The sequence below is a fragment of the Achroia grisella genome, unplaced genomic scaffold, assembly GCF_030625045.1.
Source record: "Achroia grisella isolate CSIRO2021 unplaced genomic scaffold, CSIRO_AGI_Agris_v1 utg640, whole genome shotgun sequence".
Classification (NCBI taxonomy): domain Eukaryota; kingdom Metazoa; phylum Arthropoda; class Insecta; order Lepidoptera; family Pyralidae; genus Achroia; species Achroia grisella.
In genome coordinates, this window is record NW_026712977.1 from 2,556,268 (window position 1) to 2,579,419 (window position 23,152).

At 33.5% G+C, this 23,152-nt stretch overlaps 1 protein-coding gene across 1 annotated transcript; it reads left to right on the forward strand.

The window, feature by feature from the left end:
- The first annotated feature begins 527 nt into the window (after nucleotides 1-527).
- On the forward strand, nucleotides 528-21,214 carry LOC131849140 (PAN2-PAN3 deadenylation complex subunit PAN3). The gene is made up of 16 exons (XM_059199133.1): nucleotides 528-843; nucleotides 926-1,025; nucleotides 1,106-1,192; nucleotides 1,299-1,421; nucleotides 1,509-1,596; nucleotides 6,050-6,157; nucleotides 11,702-11,800; nucleotides 12,519-12,758; nucleotides 13,194-13,348; nucleotides 13,738-13,859; nucleotides 14,851-14,953; nucleotides 15,389-15,525; nucleotides 16,891-16,969; nucleotides 17,357-17,472; nucleotides 18,169-18,331; nucleotides 19,010-21,214. Exons 2-16 carry the CDS (start codon nucleotides 951-953, stop codon nucleotides 19,130-19,132), a joined length of 1,818 nt encoding a protein of 605 aa, XP_059055116.1. The 5' UTR covers nucleotides 528-843; nucleotides 926-950; the 3' UTR covers nucleotides 19,133-21,214.
- Nucleotides 21,215-23,152: the final 1,938 nt, after the last annotated feature.

The following is a 23,152-nucleotide window of genomic DNA, read 5'->3' on the forward strand; positions in this document are numbered from 1 at the left end:
AAACTAAGGCTTTTTGATTGCAAGTACAGCGAAAATGAACGGAGTCCGGCTTGTCCGACTTTTTACGTTATTTTTATTGTACTGTATTGTGTTGTATTGTATCTTTTATTGTACTTTTTAATTGAATAACTTAAAATGAAGAAATTTTTGTTTAGATATTTTTAATATTAGCAGGTAAATAAGAGTTATTCATGCAATTGCTATTCATTAGAATTTAACAAGATTTAAGGTAATAATAAACAGGATCGATTTTAGATAAATATTTTTGATCGTACCTATTAATACTGACATACAAAATCCTAAATAATGTAGAGTGTCCGGCCTTTTTATCCAAATGTCCGGGAAAACTTATTGATCACTTCGGCTATTAGGTTTGGCTACCTGGCAACCCTGTGTCTGTATTATAAGCATAGAGTATGTATGTAAGGATCGGCTACCAAAAAGCGCACTATATTGGTCTATGGTAAATGCATACCAACCGTTACACAATAAAATTGCACTTGTTTTATGATGTTGTCTATATGTATTTTACCTATATTGTGTATTTGTCTTCGTGTCCTATCCTGCTTTTTTATTTAGAAATTTTCATGTGTGCATACCCACCTGTAAAGATTCGTTTTATTTACTCATGTATTGATCGACAAGCCAACGAATGGTCAATGCATTTTTTTTCTGACCATGAGCTTAGTATATAATAGAATTGCATAGGGTTGATTGTCTATCACGAAATTATTTCTGTAGCCGAAAAGGAGAGAAAATGTTCGTTCCCGTTAGATTTTGTAATGTTTATGTTTAGAGTGGCATAACAGGAAATGGAATTTTAATCTAAACTTTATGGTTCAGGTAAAACTACCTACTTTATTTCGAGATTACATTTTAAGTTCGAAGGTATATTGTTTTACATTGTGCTGGTGTTCGTCCACAGGTTACTGTATCGTGCACTAAGAACAATGGATCCCTCATTATTTTTGCCATATTCGCCTCCAACTGGACTGCCCCAAGAGTCCAAATTGGTCACTTACATGGTAATATATAAAACTTTAAGATATCACTTTGATTTAGTGAATATGAGTACCAGCTTCCATTAATCGTATTGCTATTTCAGAATCGGTCTACATCGACTCCAACAAGAACACTGACCCATGCACTGGGTAAACTTACTTTGGAGGCTTCACCACCCGCCATCAAAAAGGTATGTGTGAAACTTTTATGCTGTTGTAACAATGAGTTAACTCATTTATTTGTTTAACATCAATGTGTAATTTAGGCTGTAAATTTAACAGAAATAAACTCTACAGGTTTTGATAAGTGAGTTTGTGCCAGTGGGCTACTACACTCCCGCTGGCATACTGCCGGAATCTCCGGAAAGTTCCCCACCGCAAACATTAGCACCACTACCCTCAAACAACCAAATTCATCAGGTAATTATAATTTATATACTTAGAAATAACAAATTTATATTTTATCTTGTCATGATTGCTTTTCTTTCACACTGATTGTTTGTTTAGGAAAATGTTGGGGGCACAACATACTTCTATTCCACTAACTCTGATAGTCTGAATACAACTGGAGGAATGAATTCTTCTGCTTCCATGGGTATGTTGTATTTTCATCTATCATTATTTTATAGTTTAAATCACTACAGTTAGAAAATTGTATTATATGAATTTAGGTTTTAACTACCTACCTTCAATTTTTATTATAAAGGACATTCTGTGAGACAAAGACTGATGGACTCAAGTGTTCTAGGTAGTATATGTATATTGAATCTGCTGGATACAAATAATCATCTATTTGGTTAAAATGTTTGTCTAGTCAGTATTTGATACAAATTATATTCTTTTAGTTTTTCTTTGGTCTGATTGGGAAAAAATTATACTGAAATTTTGGTGTGCTTTATTTTCAGAATAATATATTTTAGTCAGCCACCTTTATTACTTACTATCTGGTCTTTGGCAGCATGAAATTTATAGCTTATGTATTATTTTTATGTAAAAGCTATATTACTGTAAAGTTTCATCAAATCTGTTCAGTAGTTTTTGTGTGAAAGAGTAATAAACATCCATACTCACAAACTTTCGTGTTTATGATGTTGATAAGATTCAGCGATTTCTTTGTACTGTTCACAATTAGTTGTACTCACAGTAGTCTACCTATTTTAACAGAGGTAGACATCATGAGATATTTTCTGAGTGGGTGGTGATGGTCACATTAAAGGGTGAATTAAGACCAGAATAGCATATCACACGTCATGTGATAAAGTGATCTCCCCAGTACATTACATATATATATTTATATATAGGAGAAGGTTACCACATATTCTCAGGTAATGATGGGATTTTGAAAATATGTAAAAAATATTATAAAACATGCAAAACTTTTTTCTTTTCTTAAAATGTTCCAGACGCAATATTATTAATTTGGCCTTACCAATGGCCATCCATTCAGGAGATCATAGTTTGACCTATTCAATTGAAATAAATGAATTTGTATTGTCAGTTGTCGCCTTCTCAATGCCTTCTATCAATATTGTGGGATACCTTATATGCAATCGTTGACAAACCTTATATATATGCATATACAAAATGTATAAAACCGTGTATATATAAAATTCATATACCTACATTGGCACAAGGTCAAAGTAATTATTTTTTTATTTTGTACCCTAATCTCAGAAATGGTATGTCATTGATGATTTTAGCAAAATACTCGTAACATGTACTATTGGTTACATTCCAATCGGTCCGTAAATTCATTTCAGTTAATAAATAATACGCGATATTCTAGCGCCTTGGCCAAGTTACTTAAACGGCAAATAAATATTCTGTATTTTTGCGGGTATGCCGCACAACGTCATGACAAATTATGTACCGATTTCATTTGTTGCTTTTTGCTATATACTAAAATCATATCAGTATTATTTTTATCTCTCTTCAATTCAGAATGTAGTTTGGGTATAAAAACACGTAAGAATTCTGCATTTAATTGCACATATCACAATTCTGCATATTATTGCATGAAATAAGATTGTATATCATTGTTTTCCGATTACGATTTCCTGTAGGGAAAAATTACAATACAAAAAATCTGACTTTCATAAGCGGCTAAAATGTTCTATATGAATAAATGATTTTTAAAATCATTTGATTTGATTACGGCGAAGCAAAAATGACGATTATAATTGACCGGTATTTAAATGTTCGTGAATACCTTCATACTACTTCCACACTACTTATTTATTTAGTTGAAATTTAATGGATTCCCAAAAAGCGAAGTGGAAGTAAGAAAGAAATTTTACATGCTTCATCGACATTTTCACATACGAACTTTCGTAACTCTGTCAGTTTGTTTGTCTGAAATGATTTAAATCAAATTTGATACACAGATAGTCTAGACCCTAAGAAAGGACTTAGGCTACTTTTTTATTGCGAAAAAAGTATTTATACGGGAGGAATGTCGAAAAGGTGGCGTGGAAATGTCGTCATTTGTAAAGCTAGAAGTTTTAAACATTATTTTAGGCTGTTTATTGAATATAAACAATGATACAACAATATGACATTCAAACTTTGTAAAAATTTTATCCTTAAGGGGGAAAAAATCAAATACCTATTACACAGACCCAGTCAAGTTATATACAAAAGTAGCTGACCCACGCAACTTCGTCTTCGTTTCACTTCCCCATCTTTTGCAATATTTTTCATTGCATTGGTTGTAGCGTAATGTTATATTGCATAATGCTCCCTTGACAAATGGACTATCCAACACAAAAATATTTTTTCAATTCGACCATTAGTAACTGATACCAGTAGTATACCAGTAGTAACTGAGATTAAACAAACTCTTAAGCTTTATAATCCTAGTATAGACTAAGGCATCTACTGGTATCGTAATTTACGTTTTTTTTATATTTGCCAAACCCATTATACCCTAAAACTAATAACTGGAGTAAATTTCCAGCACTATCTGAAGGATCGGCTAAAACACTTTCATCGCACCTACATGGAATATATCTATTATATGGTCTGGGCGTTCTTATGCCGTATAGTGAAAAATAAAATGAAGATATGTTAATTTACCTCTTGTTAATCGATTTATAATTATATTTAAGAAGGAAATAGTAGAAGAATGGAAAATTATATCGATTTCGTAATTTTTTAACATACGACGATAAAAAATGTTTCTTTGGTTTTTTATAATTAAAATGCTATCCAAACTGCTAGTAGGTTTATCTTTTTTAGCAGTGTAAGAGCATAATAAGTACGAGTCGGCTTATCTTTGTTTTGACTTAATAATTTTTAATGACTTGACTAACAGTATATCAATACTTAGACTTCAATCTATATTTCCGGCTAAGTTTATTCAAATTGATGCAATTTATCCATTGACGTACTTAAAGCAATCCTAATGAATGGTCAAGGGGAGAGACTGTCGTCAACCAAGTGAATAGGCCATGATTGAATAATCAAAGGCGAACGTCATATAGGCGATATTGTATAGATATGTAGATGCAATTCATAGGTACTAATTGTGTGCAAATAAATCAATAAAGCTGTCTGTAATACTAGATGACCCGGGCGGCGCCGTCCAGTCTGCGCAGGTCTAGTGCATCTAGCTATGCTAGTAAATGCGCGTCCTTTTAAACGCGCCAATTTCAAAATTTAGATTTCCTGAGTTTTGGAAATTACAGCATCTTAATTATTATGAATAGGACCAGTCATTTGACATTAGTTATGATGATGGTTATGATGACATGACACATTAGTCCTCTAAATACCAACCCCTTGAGTTGTATTACGGGTGTCACATGATAACGTGATGGTTGTAGTGCTGTTCATATATATTAGGGCATCCAGCTATCTTAGTTAAAGCGCGTCCTTATAACGCGCGAATTTCAAAATTTAGATTTTCTATTGGAAATTACAGAATATTAACCTGTCATTTGACATTAGTTATGATGATGATTATGATGACGTGACACATTAGTCCTCTGAAATACCAAACCCTGAGTTGTAATACGGATGTCGCATGATAACCTGATGTTCGTAGTGTTGTTGATGTATATTAATGTATCCAACTATGCTAGAAATATGCATCCTTTTCAACGCGCGAATTTCCAAATTTAGATTATCTGAGCTTTGGAAATTACAGGATATTAAACTGCTAGTTGACACATTAGTTATGATGATTTCATTTGAATTTGATTATATCGATAATCAAATTCAAATGAAGTCATCATAACTAATGTGTCAACTAGCAGATCATTAGGTTCTGAAATGATAAATGAGTTGTATTACGGGTGTCACATGATAACGTGATGGTTGTAGTGCTGTTCATATATATTAGGGCATCCAACTATAATATAAATACGCGTCCTTTTAGCCTCGCGAATTTAAAAAATAGATTTTCAAAGTTTTGGAAATGACTGAATTTTCATGTATATACGTAGACATATAGAAATATAAAGACTTTCGCTTTGAATGTATTGAAGTGAAAGTGTGACCAAATTTAATGACGACCTCACGTTTTAAAAAATTGTAGATTCAATCTTTGTCTTTCTGTAATGTAATAGTAAATCGACATTCAAGAGGTCGCTATACGTGAATGAAATAATGGAAATACTGTATTATTTTTCATTTTACGGCATAATAACGTCAGACGATATAATATATAGGTATATTCGATCAGACTTTAGCCGATCCTTCAGATAGTGCTGCAAATTTACTCAAGTTATTAGTTTTAGGGTATAATGGGACTGCGTGCATACTTTTATTTCGTACAAAAGTCCCTAAATATGAAAGAAAATAAACATAAATTATGATACCACTAGATATGCCCTAAATTTTGTATAAGACTTGACTAGACCCCGTGAAATAGAAATTCAGGTTTCCAACGTAGACACATGTTGAAGATAAATGTAGATATAATACGTATACACAACTCTTCTTCTTGTACATTTATAACTGTTCAATTATATCCCGTAAATATACAACCACGCGTGTTTCAGAATGTTATTGAAAATTATATATGAACAGAAGTTGTTTCTCTCTAGGCGGCAGTGAAGTATGCATGGGCGTTATGGTGCCCACCGTGGCTGCATCACCCTACGCTTCGCAAATGTACGCCGGAGCTCCAATGATGCCTATGACCTCCAAGCCAGGTAAAAAATAAAATTTATAACAATTTTTCAGTGGCCGGTGGAAAAAACTTTATATTTACATGTGTAACATATAAATCTGTGTCTTAAGAGGTTTGAGACAATAATATATAAACTAATAACTGGAGTTATGAAGTTCTTCCCACCGACTGCGGATTTATAAACCTCCATTTTCTATTTAATGGTCGAAAGTATAAAGTTTATTACGTTCAAATTTAGTGTTGTTACAATTGATTGAATAAATGTTAGACTTCTTATAGTCACTGACTCTCGAACCAGGAGTCCTCTCGGGCGTGACACCAGTTCTACTACTGTTGACCTTATGTGCCATTGGTGTTATGGTTCCGTACCTAATAATTACACATCTGTCTCACTGCTACCCAGTCATGCAAGCAAAGTTAACTGTTTGATGAAGAAAATAACACAGAAACATAGGCAATGAAAACTGACACGTAGTTAAAGTTTGTAGATTTTAGTTATGTGAATACTTACCAATCATATAAAAAAAACGATTTTTCTAATTTATATTATATTAGTTTAACTGTTGGTTGTTTGATGGATGATAATGGAATGGTGGATCCGCCTGTGCCAATGGTACACACCAACAGGACACCAGTGAAGGATTATTTGAGGAGGATAAAGGAGTTTAATACGATAGTTTTCTTACAGAAAAGCATTTCGGTCGACTTGCTGGCGATGTTACTATTCCCGAAATTGTTTCCTTCCCCTTTCTTTCGCTAAAGAACAGGATTAAAAATATGAATAACGAAAACCGGCCTATTAACTTATTACACTTGATGTAATTATAAAACTTTTTTCGTAACATACATACTTTATTGTACAAGCTCCATCATTTAGTGGTCGTAACAAGAATCGGTACATAAATATTTTTAATTTATACCTATTCTTGTTAGGCCACATGATGTGACCCATTAATTACCGCAACTTACGATTTCTTATTATTAATATACCCTACTTTTTGTCTTGTTTTTTTCGTTCAATTCTTATAGTGTCTGAAATACAGGCTTGGTCTAGTTTAGACACTACTACACTGGACATGGTGTTATAGAGTTTTGGCCTGTTTTAGAATCTATTGTACTGAACTTGGAGTTAAATTGTTAAGAACTACTTGCATTAGATACCTATTGGGTTATAAACTTTGATACATTTAGTAACAGGTTTTTTGCACAATAAACTTATTATTATTACTACCTATGACCGCGGTTTCACCCGCATGAAATTTCAATATAAAATATAGCCTATGTGTTATTCTGATGCATAAGCTATGTTACAGTAACGTTTCATCCAAATCCGTTTAGTATTTTTTGCTTGAAAGAGTAGCAAACATCCACATTTACGCGATTATAATATTATTATAAGATTAAGATTTATGCGAATTATTACTTACAAATATATACATGCAATCTCTTAACATAATATTTTATAAAAGTGTCAAATCACTTTTTTGTTAGTTACAAAAAAGTGATTTGACACTTTTATACTTTTATACACGTTTTACACTTTTATACACGTCGTTAAGACTTGGAAGCGTGAATAACCGTTTAATGTAAAATATTATGCTATAGGCACTTATATGGTATGCGTGTAATTTTTACCTTGTTGCAATACATCGAATATGTATTGTTATTATTTTTTGCATAACTCTAAATGCGAGAAATCTGTCGTCAACAAAAGGGGTTGCATGTTCGATTCCTGCATTGTAAATAATGCAAATATGCAATATTTATATGCGAGGGTCACAGCTGCGCTTTACCCGTTATCTGTAATTCAAAATGTGTCAATTTGTTTTTCACGTCTGAAATGGTAAATGAGCTCACCTTCGGAACATCGAAACTGGCCTGTGAACCATGGCCACATCGGTCATTGTATATTTTATGTCCCTCCGATCGTTACCGTTCGATACTTTGTAAGCCTAAGTTCTCCCGCGGGTCTTAAATTGAGAAGGTCAGTTGCCAACAGCGAAATAATGTATATTTTATTAACACTGTAGTACGTGAGTTGGTATTATTCAGTACTAAGGTGGTATTGCATATACATTACTCTGTACCCAATAAGTAGTCGTAATAAAGTTTATAATCAAGTTACTTGAGAGGGGAGAAGAGGCAAGATAGGTACCTCCAATAAAGCGAATACATAATACCTACCCCGACGGTTTAAGCTGTGCGTAGCGGAATAGACAATTTATCAAAACAAAATGTTTCTATATATACACTGATCTAATACAACACAATTTGAATACACAACAAAAAGTAGCATAAATTATTTTTATCTATCACTGCATAACTATTCTAAACTATTCCATTGTAAAGCGATGCTTGCGTAGGATCTGTTGCAATCACTCAACATCTTTATGCGATAACTTTTAGTTTGTCATTCAGATTCTTTTATAATACTACATATATACGTGCTGGCGATGTCCCTATTTTAGGCGAAGATAATTTCTTTGGGTTATAGTCACTTTCTTTCATGTTAAGAAAATTACACTAAAAACAGAATAAAATATATGCATAACCAAAATAGGGTTATTTACCTTGTTATAGATATTTACGCGAATTTTTATATACAATGAATTACTAACAAACTCATTACTCACGTGATGGGGAATGGTAATTGTCGTTATAAAAAAATCGTCAATGTGAGTAGATGATTCGGACACTCCTATTTCTACCTACCGTTAACTTGACTCGCAAGAAATAGTGTAATTTGCTTAACTATTTCTTAGGATTGAGATGTAACACTTTTGTATAATTTTTACTCCTATCTTTAACCTTTTAAACAGAAAATTTGCTTGCGAGTCAAGTTAAAGGTAGGTAGAAATAGGAGTGTCCGAATCATCTACTCACATTGACGATTTTTTTATAACGACAACGTACTTGGTTAGCGTAAAATAACAGCTGTGCGTTCTCCTTAAAAGCGGGTTTCACATGGCGAATAGACTAGTGACAATTTATACTAGAATCTATAATACATAATTACTTAACTTTTACTGTTTCTTAAATATGCCAAGCTTACTTGTTGCTGCCCGCGATATCGTCCATTTTACAATGATTGATAGCCATAAAAAACCTTGATTGAACTAATTTAGTTTCGTCATGGTATTTAATATATATTTAATTTAACTAATAATATTTTGAATGTAAAGATCGGCAAGTATAATATACAATTAAAAATAAAAGCATATAAACAATTTATTTATTCCACTAATAACTAGAAATCAAATATAATCAGAATTTTATTAAAAAAATCCTTCCCTATGTTTAGGTACTTGTTATTTTTCTCTGTAAAAATGCGACTGTAATCGATAGTCAAAACCGCTTTTGCCGTTACGTTTAAAGCAAAGCACAAAATGCTGCTGGCTTGCAGTTCGTCGGAAATTTAAAATGAAGCAGATTACTCAGCCCTAAGCAGTCTCGTTATTTACTAATATACTTTCGCTTACGACGAATTTATTCTATGTTGGATATTTCTATTATATCTTAGATTACATTAATATAATAATAAATCAACCCCTAAACTAAGAAGAAATGTACTATGCGTAAATAACTTAGAAATACTTAAAGATATTTTCTTATAATACACTACCATAGCGATACGAATGATCATACTAATGAATACAAATAGATGTAGCGTGAGATAATTAACCAGCCTCTATCGAAATTAAATCTATAACCCGCTGACCATCAAGGCAATTAAAATGTTATTAAATAGTACTTGTGTATCGCTTGAAATATTGTACTATATACACGCAGCTGAGACAAAATGCATAAATTCTGTTTAATGAAGGTTAATGATGTGTAATGTCGTGCTCTTACAAAAGAATATTTTATGCGCAATTGCCAATTTGCAACTGTGTTATTGTTTGTATCTATTTATAATTTCTGTCATGTAAATTGAATGTACATGACATTTACGACTCTATTTAATACAAACGAATTAATTTGAAATGATATTTGTCATTGACATCGCTTGTTAATTTTTTTTATAGTCTCCCCTTGCCCTTTATGAGTGGATCATGGGTGTCACCAAACATTTTTCATTGATAGACCATTCACTGTTTTACCCCTCGATGTTTATATATTTAGACCTTGAAACTAACATCTTGAAATCTCTTTAGAAATCGAACGTAATTTTATGTTTGTACAAGATTGGTATTTGCCTTAGCAGTCTTTAAACCTTTTAGGGAACTTTCAAAACACATTAATGTACATAGTCGTAGGTATAGACTTAAATATTTTTTTTTGTTCTGTAATTTGTATAATAATAATAATAAGCACACATCATCATCATCTTGTGTATTCATTACTTTGAACGAGGTACAACTGAGTTTGTGAGATGAGCAAGTATTCATCATATTTGAATTTGCAATTCGGATCCTGTAGAATGATAAAAAAAACATTTTACATTAAAAGAATACTACTATTATTGTTCAAAAAGACACCCTAATAAATAAAGATTGTCTTAGAGTACTCCGAATCTGCTTGACCGAATTTTATGAAATTTCGGAGTATCTTTAGTAGGTCTAAAACTAGTTAGTTGTATTTTTATACCCATCGATACTAACGGCCCTATCGAAAAATAATTTATAATGGCAAACCAAGGTTTGCCCAGTAAGCTAGTATTTATTTATAGTTTGTTAGCAAAAGTTATAAGATTTCTCGGCCTTTCGTTCTTTTCTGAATAAAATCTATAAATGACGTTAGTTGTTAAGTTATCCAGTTTATAGGTATCATTTCGGAAGTATTTAAGTTTCTGAGTACTAGTACTTTTAAGTACATCCGAAACGATACCTATCAAACTTGTTCAGTTTAATCACATTATCTCTATATTTCGAAATATAGTTAAAACAGTATAAAATTAATATTCTTTTTACAGTGTTTATAAACATATTTCAATATATCATTGTACTGATAATAGAATGAACTCTGGTTTATTTATTTTTCATCATCTGCTTCTCCCTTATCTTATTCATTTGAGGACGGCGTAATATGTTTTTCTCTTTTAATCATGCCTGTTCGAAGTTATCTCGTGTTCACTTCTTTTCTTGCCATAACGTCTTTCACACCCATCCATTTCTTTTTCGCTTTTCCTCTGCCTTTCTATTTATCCACGTTTATATACAACTCTTTCTTTAAAATACACTCTTCATTCGTACGCATTATTTGACAATACCAAGACAGATTTACTTGTTACAGTAACGTTTTACGAAAGTAGACCTAGTGCATTGTTCTGTATGGCCTATATCTCTACAACTGTGCTTTGTGAGCTGTATGTCGGTTGAAGAGTGAGATACGATAGTAAAATAGTGTACCTAGGTATGCACTTCAGTGCACCGGTATAGCATCGGCATTGTGCGGGGTCCCACTCGCCTCAACTGATGTCCATAGTGCTGTTCCTGTATATATGTGATAGTTGACACTTAGCAGGTCGGACGCTAGCTAGTTTTCCATTCCACTTAAATTAAAAATGTGTTTAAATAACATTTCACTAGTGAGTTAATGTTATTCTTGTGTTCATTTGTTCATCCAGGTCTTGCTGCGTCATTCTATTTGCCCGAGACCATAAGAGCGGAGATTTATGAAAGGAATGAAGAAATGTTTCTTCAAGTTGATCCCCATGTATATCCAGGTGGGTTGCTTTTACATTATATTTTACGTGTTAAGCCGATAATATTAATTTTAAAGATCATTCAGATGCATTTCAATTTGCAGTTTATATGTAAGTGAACTCGATAACGGTCGGGGATTGATCGCTAATAAGGAAGTTCTTAACACTTCAAGTGGTGGTTATCAGACCACCCCACTCAATATTTCTGGTCTCACGCATAGCAATGATATCTTGATTTGATTGAGATTGACAGTTTATAAGTCTTAATAAAAGTTGCTTTACTATTGTCTCCGATTTGCTTTCAGTCAGTTCAATTTAAATATTAGTACATTATACGTATAATTTTATACCTCGTATACAGATATATATATATTTAGATACATCTGTAGTCTTCGTATTACATCTAGAATATATTTAGACTTATTTATGGAGTCACTTGGTTAGCATTATATTCTATGTGTTCCCTAATGGCCAAAAATATTAATATTAATTTTGTGTAATAATAAGTACTGTTTTGCCAATATTTTCCAAAAAAACCAATTTGTTCGATGGTAGTAAGAAAAATAAATAGTTTTTCAGGATATTGTTGGTTTGTCTGTGCATTCGTACGTGCTTATTTCAGAACAGCAGTTGAACCGTTTTGTATTTTCAGTTATATATTTTAGTTAATTTCTCATTGTTGTTATTTTTATATAATTTGCAAGTTCAAAGATATCGCTTTTTCGTGCTCCCTATATAGATTTGCCTGAGAACATAGAGATGTATTCGCATCTGATACCGCTGGAGACTCCAGTGCCCCACTCTATGTCCACTTCGTTCCGTGGCACCCACCGACACAGTGGGGAAATGTACGCATTGAGGCGACTCCACTCTCATTCGTCAGTCATCTCCAAGCGTCTTGAGATGTGGAAGCAGATCGACCACCCCAACATTGTGAGGCTTCATGACTACTTCCCCACGAAGGTGTTTGGTGATCACTGTGAGTAAACATTGTTTTAACAACCCATTAACAACTTTATACCTTTTTATTTTATACCATTTTATTGTATTGAAGACCAATATCTTCAATATGTCAGACAGTTCCTAAACCATACAGTCTCTTCTTGATACTTTCGTAAGTAAATTTCAGTGCAAAATAACTGTTTTGGGTGTATATATGGACAGTCATCCTATGAGGATTTTCCTTAAGAGAAATTTATTAGCATTGCCACTAGCTAGTCAAATAGTTCAATATAGTTTTCTTTTAGTATAAAACGACTATATTCTTAAACTTATTGTGATATAAATTATTAATAAATTGGGTAATAAAATAATTACGAATAAAATTTGGTGATGACTTAGTCTTCTGTTGTCACATATATAAATATTTGGATTTGAAGATTATGAAGTTTATGGGTTTTTTTTATTTACGCAGCAATGATGTTTGTGTACGATTACCATCCGGGGTGCTCAACGCTGATGCAAAAGTACCTAGCAAACGGCGGCGCTAACTCAGTGGGCGATGCTAATAGTGCTTTTCACGATCCATTCTCCTCAGACCCAGATGCCCCCAGGCCGTATACGCACCAGGTGATGATCTTTTTTTTTTAATTCTTCTAGAAAATATCTTGAATGCTTCAGGTATCAATTCTTGGTCCCGTAATCTTTATTAAAAGATATTGTTTGCAATTATTGTTTGTAGCATCAAAAAAATAAAGTGGATAGTATTAATAAACTTGTTGAAATTATTATTTATTGATGATTATTAAACATCCTTCAAATAGTGGCCTAGTTAGATATTTTTTATTTCTCACGCATGTTAAAACATTTATTTCCATTTCTACCATCCAGTTTGCCCAGCTACTGCAGTTGAGAAAAAATGTATATTGTATTTTTATATAACAAATATCCATCTGGAATATATACAAATTTAAATATGAATAGGAAACGTTGAATAAATATTCATTCGATTGTTATAGAAAAACGCAATGCTACGCGCTGTAGCTTGCGGTGCTCTGTTACCTGAAGCTGTGCTTTGGAGCCTCCTGGTGCAGTTGACTGCAGCTCTCCGAGCTATACATACAGCTGGACTGGCTTGCAGGTTTGCAAATAAAGTGTAACATATTAATTACGCTTCAACATATATGATTGCTTCACGAACATACCTGAGGGCAAGGACCGGCTCCCTTCCAGCGCTGGCCCACGTAACAGCAACAGACCTGCCAATAAATTGTGTATACTAGACAAGGAATTCAATTGTCTGTTTTCTGATCTCGTGATCTCTTTCAATATGAAAATCACAATGAACAACTAACACGAGATATGTTTGTCATGAAGTGATAGTTCAGTGATTCATATGCGTTTACTGAGAAATGCGTTCATTTAAAGGTATAGAATATTCTTCTAGTATCTTATATTAATAAAACATATAATTTTATTAATAAATATGTTTGAAGTTAGTGTAACAGTACTAATGATGCGAGTCGGCGATCATCAAGATTTAGGAATTTATTTTATTGTAGATTGTATGTACAAATGTTATACAGAATATTGTGGGCTTATTTCTTCCAGATTATATCGATTTAAAGTAAGTATTAATTGTTGTATTTTTAGCTTTAGTATAACAGAGATTTATTTTATATCACATACAAGGACTTCGGCTCCACTTTAGTGTTTCTACCTGTAAATTAAATGAAATTAATTTATTAGTAATATACTTGTACTTGTACATATTGGAAAGAACATATAATTTCTATTAAAACGCAAATAAATAATTATTTAAAATGTATTACAGTGATACAACCCCAGTAATTACAAATACGTGATTTTTATATTCAAATACTCATTAAAATATCAATGGTACAAACCAATACTTTTTTATTTCTAGAAAAAAATCGGTACTAAGTCGAAATATAGTCATAGGTCGAAAGGCTAAGGATTGTTGCATAAAATCTTAACACGAAATTGATGTGGCCTTTGCATAAATTACTCTGAACTCTTCTGATAACTGAATTTAAAAGGTCTGCCTATCTGTATTATTTTGATTAATGTGGTAAATTATATATTTGCTAACCAATGTTGTATACCGGCAGATCCCTGGATCCCTCCAAGGTAGTGATGAACGGGTGTCGTATAAGAATTTCTTGGTGCGGTGTGATCGACGCCATTCACCCAAATGCTAATGACGTTGTTCAGGTATACCACATTCATTATCACTTCACATCTTCTACAGATAAAGCATAAACTACTGTTTAAAAAAAGTAAAAGTCCGGGACTACTATATCTATTTAAGAATTACTTTTAAATTTCAAATTCGAATTATACCTACGGAAGCGTTGTTATCAATGATGACGTGTACACTTGCGTGTCTAAATGAAGTTGATTAATAATTCTTATTTGAATAAATGATGGAATGCAATTATTGTATTGCTAACGAGTACATATTCCGTGCCCATATATTCTATTAAAAGGTATTCAATGACATTAAACTGCGTCCAGTAATTTTTAGATGAGAAAGTATGGAACTTTGCAACCACCTATGTGTTGTGTATGTATCTGTCCACCCAGTCGTCTGTCCTCACAAACTTTGAAGGCAAGTAGCAATCGCTCACCACTAATGTTTCACATCAGGCTCAACAGGAAGATCTGACGGCGTTGGGTCGGCTGGCGTTGGCGCTCGCCTGCCGTAGCATGCACTGTGACAACTTGTCAGCTTGCATGGATCTCGTCGCCAGAACATACTCCGCGGATCTTAAGAACCTGATACTGTATGATGAGAATAATATTTATATTTATATACATATAATACCGTTATACATATATAACCGTTTTAGAGCTACGTGGCGCAATAGCTAATGCTATTTTTGAAGTTGTCTTCTGATTACTATATACCGTAATAAAAAATACATTGTTTAGCACTAAAACTATTAACCGATTTTTTAAGACGGTATTTTTTTTACTATATTGGTCTGAACTCTTTGAAATTGATATGGTAACTCTTAACCATTTATATATAACTGAAGAAGTTAGGTTTCAAAATATATAAAGATATTAATTCAGAATTCACGATCACATTGTTAAAATTCGCAGTATTCATTCAAGCGAAACAATCCGGGTGTTTTAAAGTAGTCTGCTGACGCTGTGTTTTAGTCGTATAATGTTCTATACTTTATTCAAATATTCTAAACAGTTTCTAAATACATATAATGTAATTTCTAACCATAACTTTCGAAACACAGCTATAAATACAGTGCAATATATAACTGTTCTTGTTTGCCTTTAAAAAGAAAAGTACAATGCAATTTATAAGAATGATGACTTAGCTCCGTAGACACTTTTGAATGGTAGGTCACGAGATTCTCACCTATAGATAAGGCAACGGAAATATTAAAAGATACAAGGAAATAACTAAACAAGGGTATTATGGTCGATGAAGGCATGAAGTTTTCATTCTTAGTTGAATTTTATTACAGTGGCTATACCGGGCACACCAGCACCACCCTTTATTTATATATTTATTTATACATATATAATTTATGTTAGTGTTACTAGCAATATTTTCGGTATTTTTTACAACTTGTATAAAAGTAATCTAAGGGATTTAGAATATGTTACAATTTTATGAGCTTCTTCTTTTTCCAAATGTGTTTTTCATTCTCAGTAACAGAGGTAATGCAATGTACCATTTGTATAAGTTTCACACACATTCAGGTTTCACTGTATATGCAAAAATTATACCATATGTATTTTTCAAGAATGGCTACACTGTGATATTACCATATAATTTAAATAAATTCTCCAATTCAGAACTCACCTCTCATCTTGTTACATATGTATGGTTAATATTTTTTGTTTTGTTGTCAAAGTATATTTATTACCTCATGTTTTATGCCCAAGACAAGTTTAGCCTACTTTTATTCTTCTTTATTTATTATAACTGAACTGAACTGATGAAGAAGTTTAGGATTTCATATTAAAACATGTAGTTGAATATCTCTTCTGTGTTATTAAATATATTAAGGAAATAGATGGTTCATACCACGTTTTATTCATATTATTGATTTCTCTATATTTCGATAGTATTGTAGCAATGATCCCGTCAAATACTTAAAGATATATATCGACTCTTGTAGGTATTTGTTGTCGACATCCGCCACCCGTCGCTCCGTCACAGATCTCATGCCCATGATCGGAGCTCGATTCTACACTCAGGTATTTTTCATGCTAAATATATATATTTGATATATATTTTGTTTTCAGAATTCCATAAACAAATGCCTTGAAATCATTATGATATGACTGCTGTTGACTAGCTTACAGCAGCATTATTACCTATATTATATATAAGTAATAAAATTTAGATTTTTTTAAATTATGTCGTGTTGACTAGGATAAGTTAGTGAGGATCAGTGCCATTAAATATTTATCTATATATACAACATGGAAATATGTATAAGTCGTGGCCTTTGCTATATAAAAATAACTAAATGTAAAAATCCATAACATAATAAGCATTTTGTTATATTTATTTTTTATTCATATATATATATTTCACAAATATCCTATAGGTGATAAGTAGTAATCATACTATTACGTTAGGTGGAGGCGCTGGAACGTCGAGCGGATGCTTTCGAGGAGCAACTGGCCCTCGAGATTGACAACGGAAGGCTGCTTCGTATCCTCATTAAATTGGGGGTTATTAACGAGCGTCCAGAGTGAGTTCAAGGACAGGGTGGTGTGCGAAATAAATATTATAATCTGCCGGAAGACGACTGTTAAGGAAGTAATAGGAACTTGTAACTCCATTGCTGGCAATAGTCCCAGCCACATGACTAGTGGTTATTGATACTGTCTTTCCGTTTTTTTAATGAATGATAATTTAAACCCGTCTGCGTTGACGATTTATGCTGGCGGGGCACCATTGGAGAATAATAAGATGATAAGATGAGAATAAGGTCCAGGTAAAGTAGCCCAGCGTGGCAAATTCACCAGGAATTTCTCAATATGGTTTCCAGGGTAAACGGCGTGGAGGCCAACCTGACATATTGCTAGCAATGGGTTCATTAATCCTCGTTAATAACAATTCCATTCTCACTTGTTTATTAAGTTAGTTAGCCAGATGTATCCACTTAGATTTTCAAAGGAGACCTCGTGGAATTTTACTTGACACATCGATAGCAATGTGACCAACTTTCTCCAATAAGGGGGAGAGATATACTTAACAGGATTCTAGTTCTTCCCCTGGAAACCATTACTGAATGAATTTGCCATAGTGAACTAACTGACTTGATTTCATTTCCATCCTATCAAATACGTTAGTTCATCCTATAGTGCCTCATCTATATATAACATTTGCTCCGGCGATAACAACATTCCATTATTTTTCATAAAAACAGCTGTTTACATTATAGATTGAACATGGACGCGTCCTGGTCGGAGACAGGTGACCGCTACATGCTGAAGCTGTTCCGGGATTACCTGTTCCACGCTGTGACTGAGGAAGGTCGCCCATGGGTTGATCAGGCCCATGTGGCATACTGCCTTAACCAACTCGACGGGGGTTCCCTCAATAGGGTAAGTATACTCGCATAATACAAACATTTGTATTTGTATTGGTATAGATGCTTGTACATATTGATGTATTTATTTGGGATAACGACTAATAATCTAATATTATTTGCCACTATTTTACAATTTAGAAATGTAGACTCTCTTAGGTATATTAATTATATTAATCCATGATATAATTTGAAATATGTAGCACTAAACATAAAAAAATAATTGTACTTTTATTACAAATTCTGTTTAGTACTGCAAGCCGTCAATCAGCTTGCTTTCTGTGTTTTGGGTAGATGAATGAGTGATGAGTGATATCACGGGTGTCACATGGTAACGTGAAATTCATGGGTTAGTTTAGCAGACGGCTAGCGGAGGACCAAAAGCGTGTTTGGCATTCCAAATCTCAAAAAAATATATAACTAGGTAGCACTATGTGAAGTGTAAAATAACCCCATTTAAATGTACGTGTGTTGTAATGCACTTAAGTTACACGCACTTCCCCCTGGGAACCATTGTGGTAAATTGCCATTTGCCAACGTGGACTAACTAACCTAACATCATGCTCATTTTATGATCCTCCAACGTGCCCCGCCAGCGTATACCTTTAGTGCAGGACCCTCCTGCTCCTCCTCCATTATTCCTTTATTAACCATAAGAAAATACATTGGCAAAGTGTAATGTTTGTTATCACAGGTGGAGTTGATGTCTCGCGACGAGCAGAGTGTGCTCGTTGTTTCATACGCAGAGCTGAAGCATTGCCTTGAGCAAGCCTTCGATGAGGTGATGCAAGCTGCTGCGGCCCCTCCACCACCATAACTACCACTTTACTACCCTGCCATGATGCAATAACTATACGCCGATCTTAAATCGATAGATTTACGCCTGTTTCTGAATTGACAATTCTATTAAACGTTTCTTCTACTAGGTAAGTCGTTGGCGGCATATTATGGATGTATTTTTTTTTAGTCGATATGTTCGAGTTGCAGTATTCATAAGACTAAAGGTATGCTCTTAAATCGACATTTGTGAAACTGAAGTTACATGTGAAAGTAAACGTGTTAGGCGTGAAATTACGCAGTCTGATTGGAAATAATACGCCGCCAATAGATACCACAATTATATTTTTTTGTAGCCGACACAAGGCAGTATTAATTGACGACTTGTCTTTCCTGACAGGGTTTGTGTTCGACTATCCTATCCTTCAGGCTGAATCGTACTATTGCAGGTTCATGGCAGAGATATATAATAACCAGTTATACAACTACCAGTAAAATTCTTAAATATGATGAACACATAGCTTATAATCTAATATTTAGCCGATATAATTCATATCATCCTTAATTAAGACAGGCAGAATGCACAAACTTTCAGTAAGAAAATTTCCTGCAACTGACCTATTACATTGAAGTTATTGCATTGCATTGCAAGTATAATCACAATACTTTAGGTATAGTGACCACGCCTTGTGCGAATAGATGTATCGGTTTACGCGTACTTATATTTAATCGCGTTAGTTTTAACTGGATAGTTTACAATGTTTGCCGCTCAGTTTAATGGATATAGGCCTACGTGGCTACTAGAAAATAATCAACATATCTTATTCATTGTACTTAACAATAGGTAGATTCATAAAAACGAAACCTCTAAAGCCATTTTAGCTATTGGCTGTTTTCTTTGCTTCCGCGCTATTATCTTACTTAGAAAGTTACACAACCTTGTTTTGATCAGAATTTTTTCCACAAGGGTCTTGTGTAACTATTTTTCCAGCGTTTAAGAACACCAATGGTTAAAATCGGTTTGAAGGATGTTTTAGTTCTTATGAATTAAGTTTTAATAATAGTTCTACATAAGCATGTTTACATAATTATATTCCATACAGTATATTCCATACATTATTAGGTAATAGTTGTCGTAAATATCAAGTTTCGGACCTTGTTTTAAAATATTAATTCCTTAGTAAAGTTAAACGAGAGTCTAGTCTTATCGCAACAGTATTTTTATTTGCATGTATTGTCCATTCAGAAAAAGGTCACTATGACAGCAATAATGTTGCCTCATTATTAATGTAGCTGGTTGCCCGTATTATCGGACGCCATTTTGACTGATATTTCACATTATACTTTCGACGTTCCCTAAATGAAATGAAATTTACATATTTGTCATAAAAGTGGTACATGTATAAGATGATAATCTTACGAAGTTATCCCGTTTTCACTTTTAGTCCTAACAGTGATGCAAATATATAAGTTTTGTATTATCGTAGCGTTTACATATAACTTAATAAAATTGTTACATATTTCATAATTATTATTAAAAAATAATAATAAAAATTGGCAATAACTATTGTTGGCAACCCATTGTAATTTTTGTCTATCGAATTTAAGATCGGACGAGTCCAATTTTCACTGCAAATTATATACATATCTTGATATAAAAATCGTAAAAGACCCCGTATTTTCTAAAGTCGACCTTTTCTTCAAGTTTTCTTGAACAATTCAGCAACATATTGACACTTATAATGTTTCATTGCATTGTTTAAAATGTCCAAATGCCTATTTTCTCTAAGAGCTGAATTATTTTTGTTTTAGTATTTAATATATGATTTGCAGTTAAAACTGGACTTTCTATGTAAGGTTAATTTGGACTGCGCATTTTTTGCGCCAAATTTATTCAGTTACATATAAAATACTTTTACGCGCTTTGGATAAGTTTCATTTATGTTGAAAAAATCATGCGATGAAGTTTCGCAGTGTTGGTAGATTCATAATATCAGAAAGCACCGCCTTTATTTATACTGTGTACGGCATTGAAAGGACAGCATTGTCAAATTACAGGTAAAAATTTGTTAATTAAAGCACTCAGCAGAGTGTTTTATTAATACACTTTATTACACTAAGTTATTGTTTAAATTCAACACAAACTTAATCTATAATTATTCGAACATTCCAAATCTCGACATGGAAAGCGTTTAGCGATCTATGTTTAATATCATCCTCCAAACTTATTTTATTTAGTATGTTTTAAATGCGATTCAGTTCCATCAATCGCGCCTAGAATGCTCGTCCTGTCAATGTCATTAGCGTATCGTACTTTAATGCGTGAAGCTCTCAAATTTTAGTTGCGGCTTCAATTCTATTTTGAAGCCGTGGTGTTCTCATGTAATCATCCATTAATAATAATCTACTTGTTTTATCCGCACAAAGTGTGCAGTATTCGTGATTCGAAATCGCAGAATTATTTATTTAGTGGGTCCGTTGATTAAGTCTGCCCCGTAAGTGGTGAATATGGGGTGGCATCAGGCGCAGGCTAAGGCACGTGGGACACACGATCCTTTTATGCATTTGATACGGATTTCCATCGCGGCGTTTATACGACTCGCGATTGATTGTTGTTTGTATGTATGGGTTTTGAAGCGTTCGGGAACAGAGTCAAACTTCTGAAAAGTGATGAAACCGCTAATGCTAAAACTAAAAGGATCGCGTGCGCTACATCCTAATGCCGCTCGAGCTTGTAAAGAATTTACTGAGACTCACCGAGTCCCATTATTAATAAGAGTGAGTTAACATTTCGTGTAAGAAGCAACGAACTGAATTGTAACGCGATCTCATTGTATGGAACGGCAACCGTGTCCGTAGAACGCACTGTACACGTTCATGCCCGTTACAATGGTTCAATATTTTTGTATTGTAGGTTGTTTGTGACTCGAGAAATTATAACGAACCTGTGTATCGCCCACTTAAAGCTTTAAGTGTCCAATTATAGTTTTGTATAGCGCCTTATCAATGTACTGTAACGAACAGCCGCCTGAAAAAACGCCACAAACATTCCAAACTAACAGCATGTGTAGCGATAAAACGACTGTTATTCAGCAATTGCTGTGATGTAATGCGTAGCACCAGCGCACGCTGGAGCCTAGGACGTGTGAAGCTAAGGCCACACCCCAAGTTGAAAGCGAATGAGACTCCTTTCAACGCTCGACCTCTTACAAAGGTGCGAGGTACAACTGCATCGGCTTAAAGATGTACGGATGCAATCGAAAGGAAGCATTCGATATGTGTCGACTGTGCTCATAGTCGTCGCCCGGTTTCAACATGGGGCTGTTCGCTTTGTGTGAAATAAAATCACGTCGCGTAGATCTGAATTTGTATTGAAAGGACGCGAGTTAGCCACGGACATTCGCGATAATTCGATAATAATATGGCGGCAATAAGTTAATGTTACAACGACTGCGGTCGATACGCGCCGGATTTTTTTTTAGTTTTAAGCCCCTAATCAGGTGATTTATTGTTTAATTTTCTTGCCAACAATTATCGTGCATTGTTGGCACGCTGCGTCGGATGCAATTGTGTTGATTCGCACATTATATTGTTTTTTTTTTTTTCCTCAGATAAAATAGTACGTGATTTAAAGGTGCCTAATCACATCAGTGCAATGAAACTATTGTACGAAATAGTCTATTAATTCTGCAATATTGTCGCATGACATGAAATAATATAATTATATATATATTTTCATATTATGCAGATTTATTTTCAAATAATATTAGTACTATTATTTATAGCGCCATAGATTTATTTACTTTTTCTATGTACCAGTTTTATTGACCACGTACTATTCGTCTATGGAATTGAGTTGCCCCTATTTACCGAGGTACTCTTATGAGTTACTTGATTAAAATACTTTATTTAGTATAACATTTATTCTTATATTTATTTTTAAATAGCTTTAAGTGTGAGCATGTTGCAAATTCCGATCTATGTCGCCCTGACGGTTTACTGAACTTGAAAAGGAAATATTTTGAGACAATTGTAAGTGTATATTTTTTTTTAATAAATA

Excerpts from the sequence above, each read along its gene's own strand:
- LOC131849140 (XM_059199133.1), top strand. The coding sequence starts at position 951 with ATGGATCCCTCATTATTTTTGCCATATTCGCCTCCAACTGGACTGCCC. Across the intron at positions 1,597-6,049 it reads GAATTCTTCTGCTTCCATGG|GCGGCAGTGAAGTATGCATG; the intron begins GTATGTTGTATT and ends GTTTCTCTCTAG. Across the intron at positions 15,526-16,890 it reads GATCTTAAGAACCTGATACT|GTATTTGTTGTCGACATCCG; the intron begins GTATGATGAGAA and ends CGACTCTTGTAG.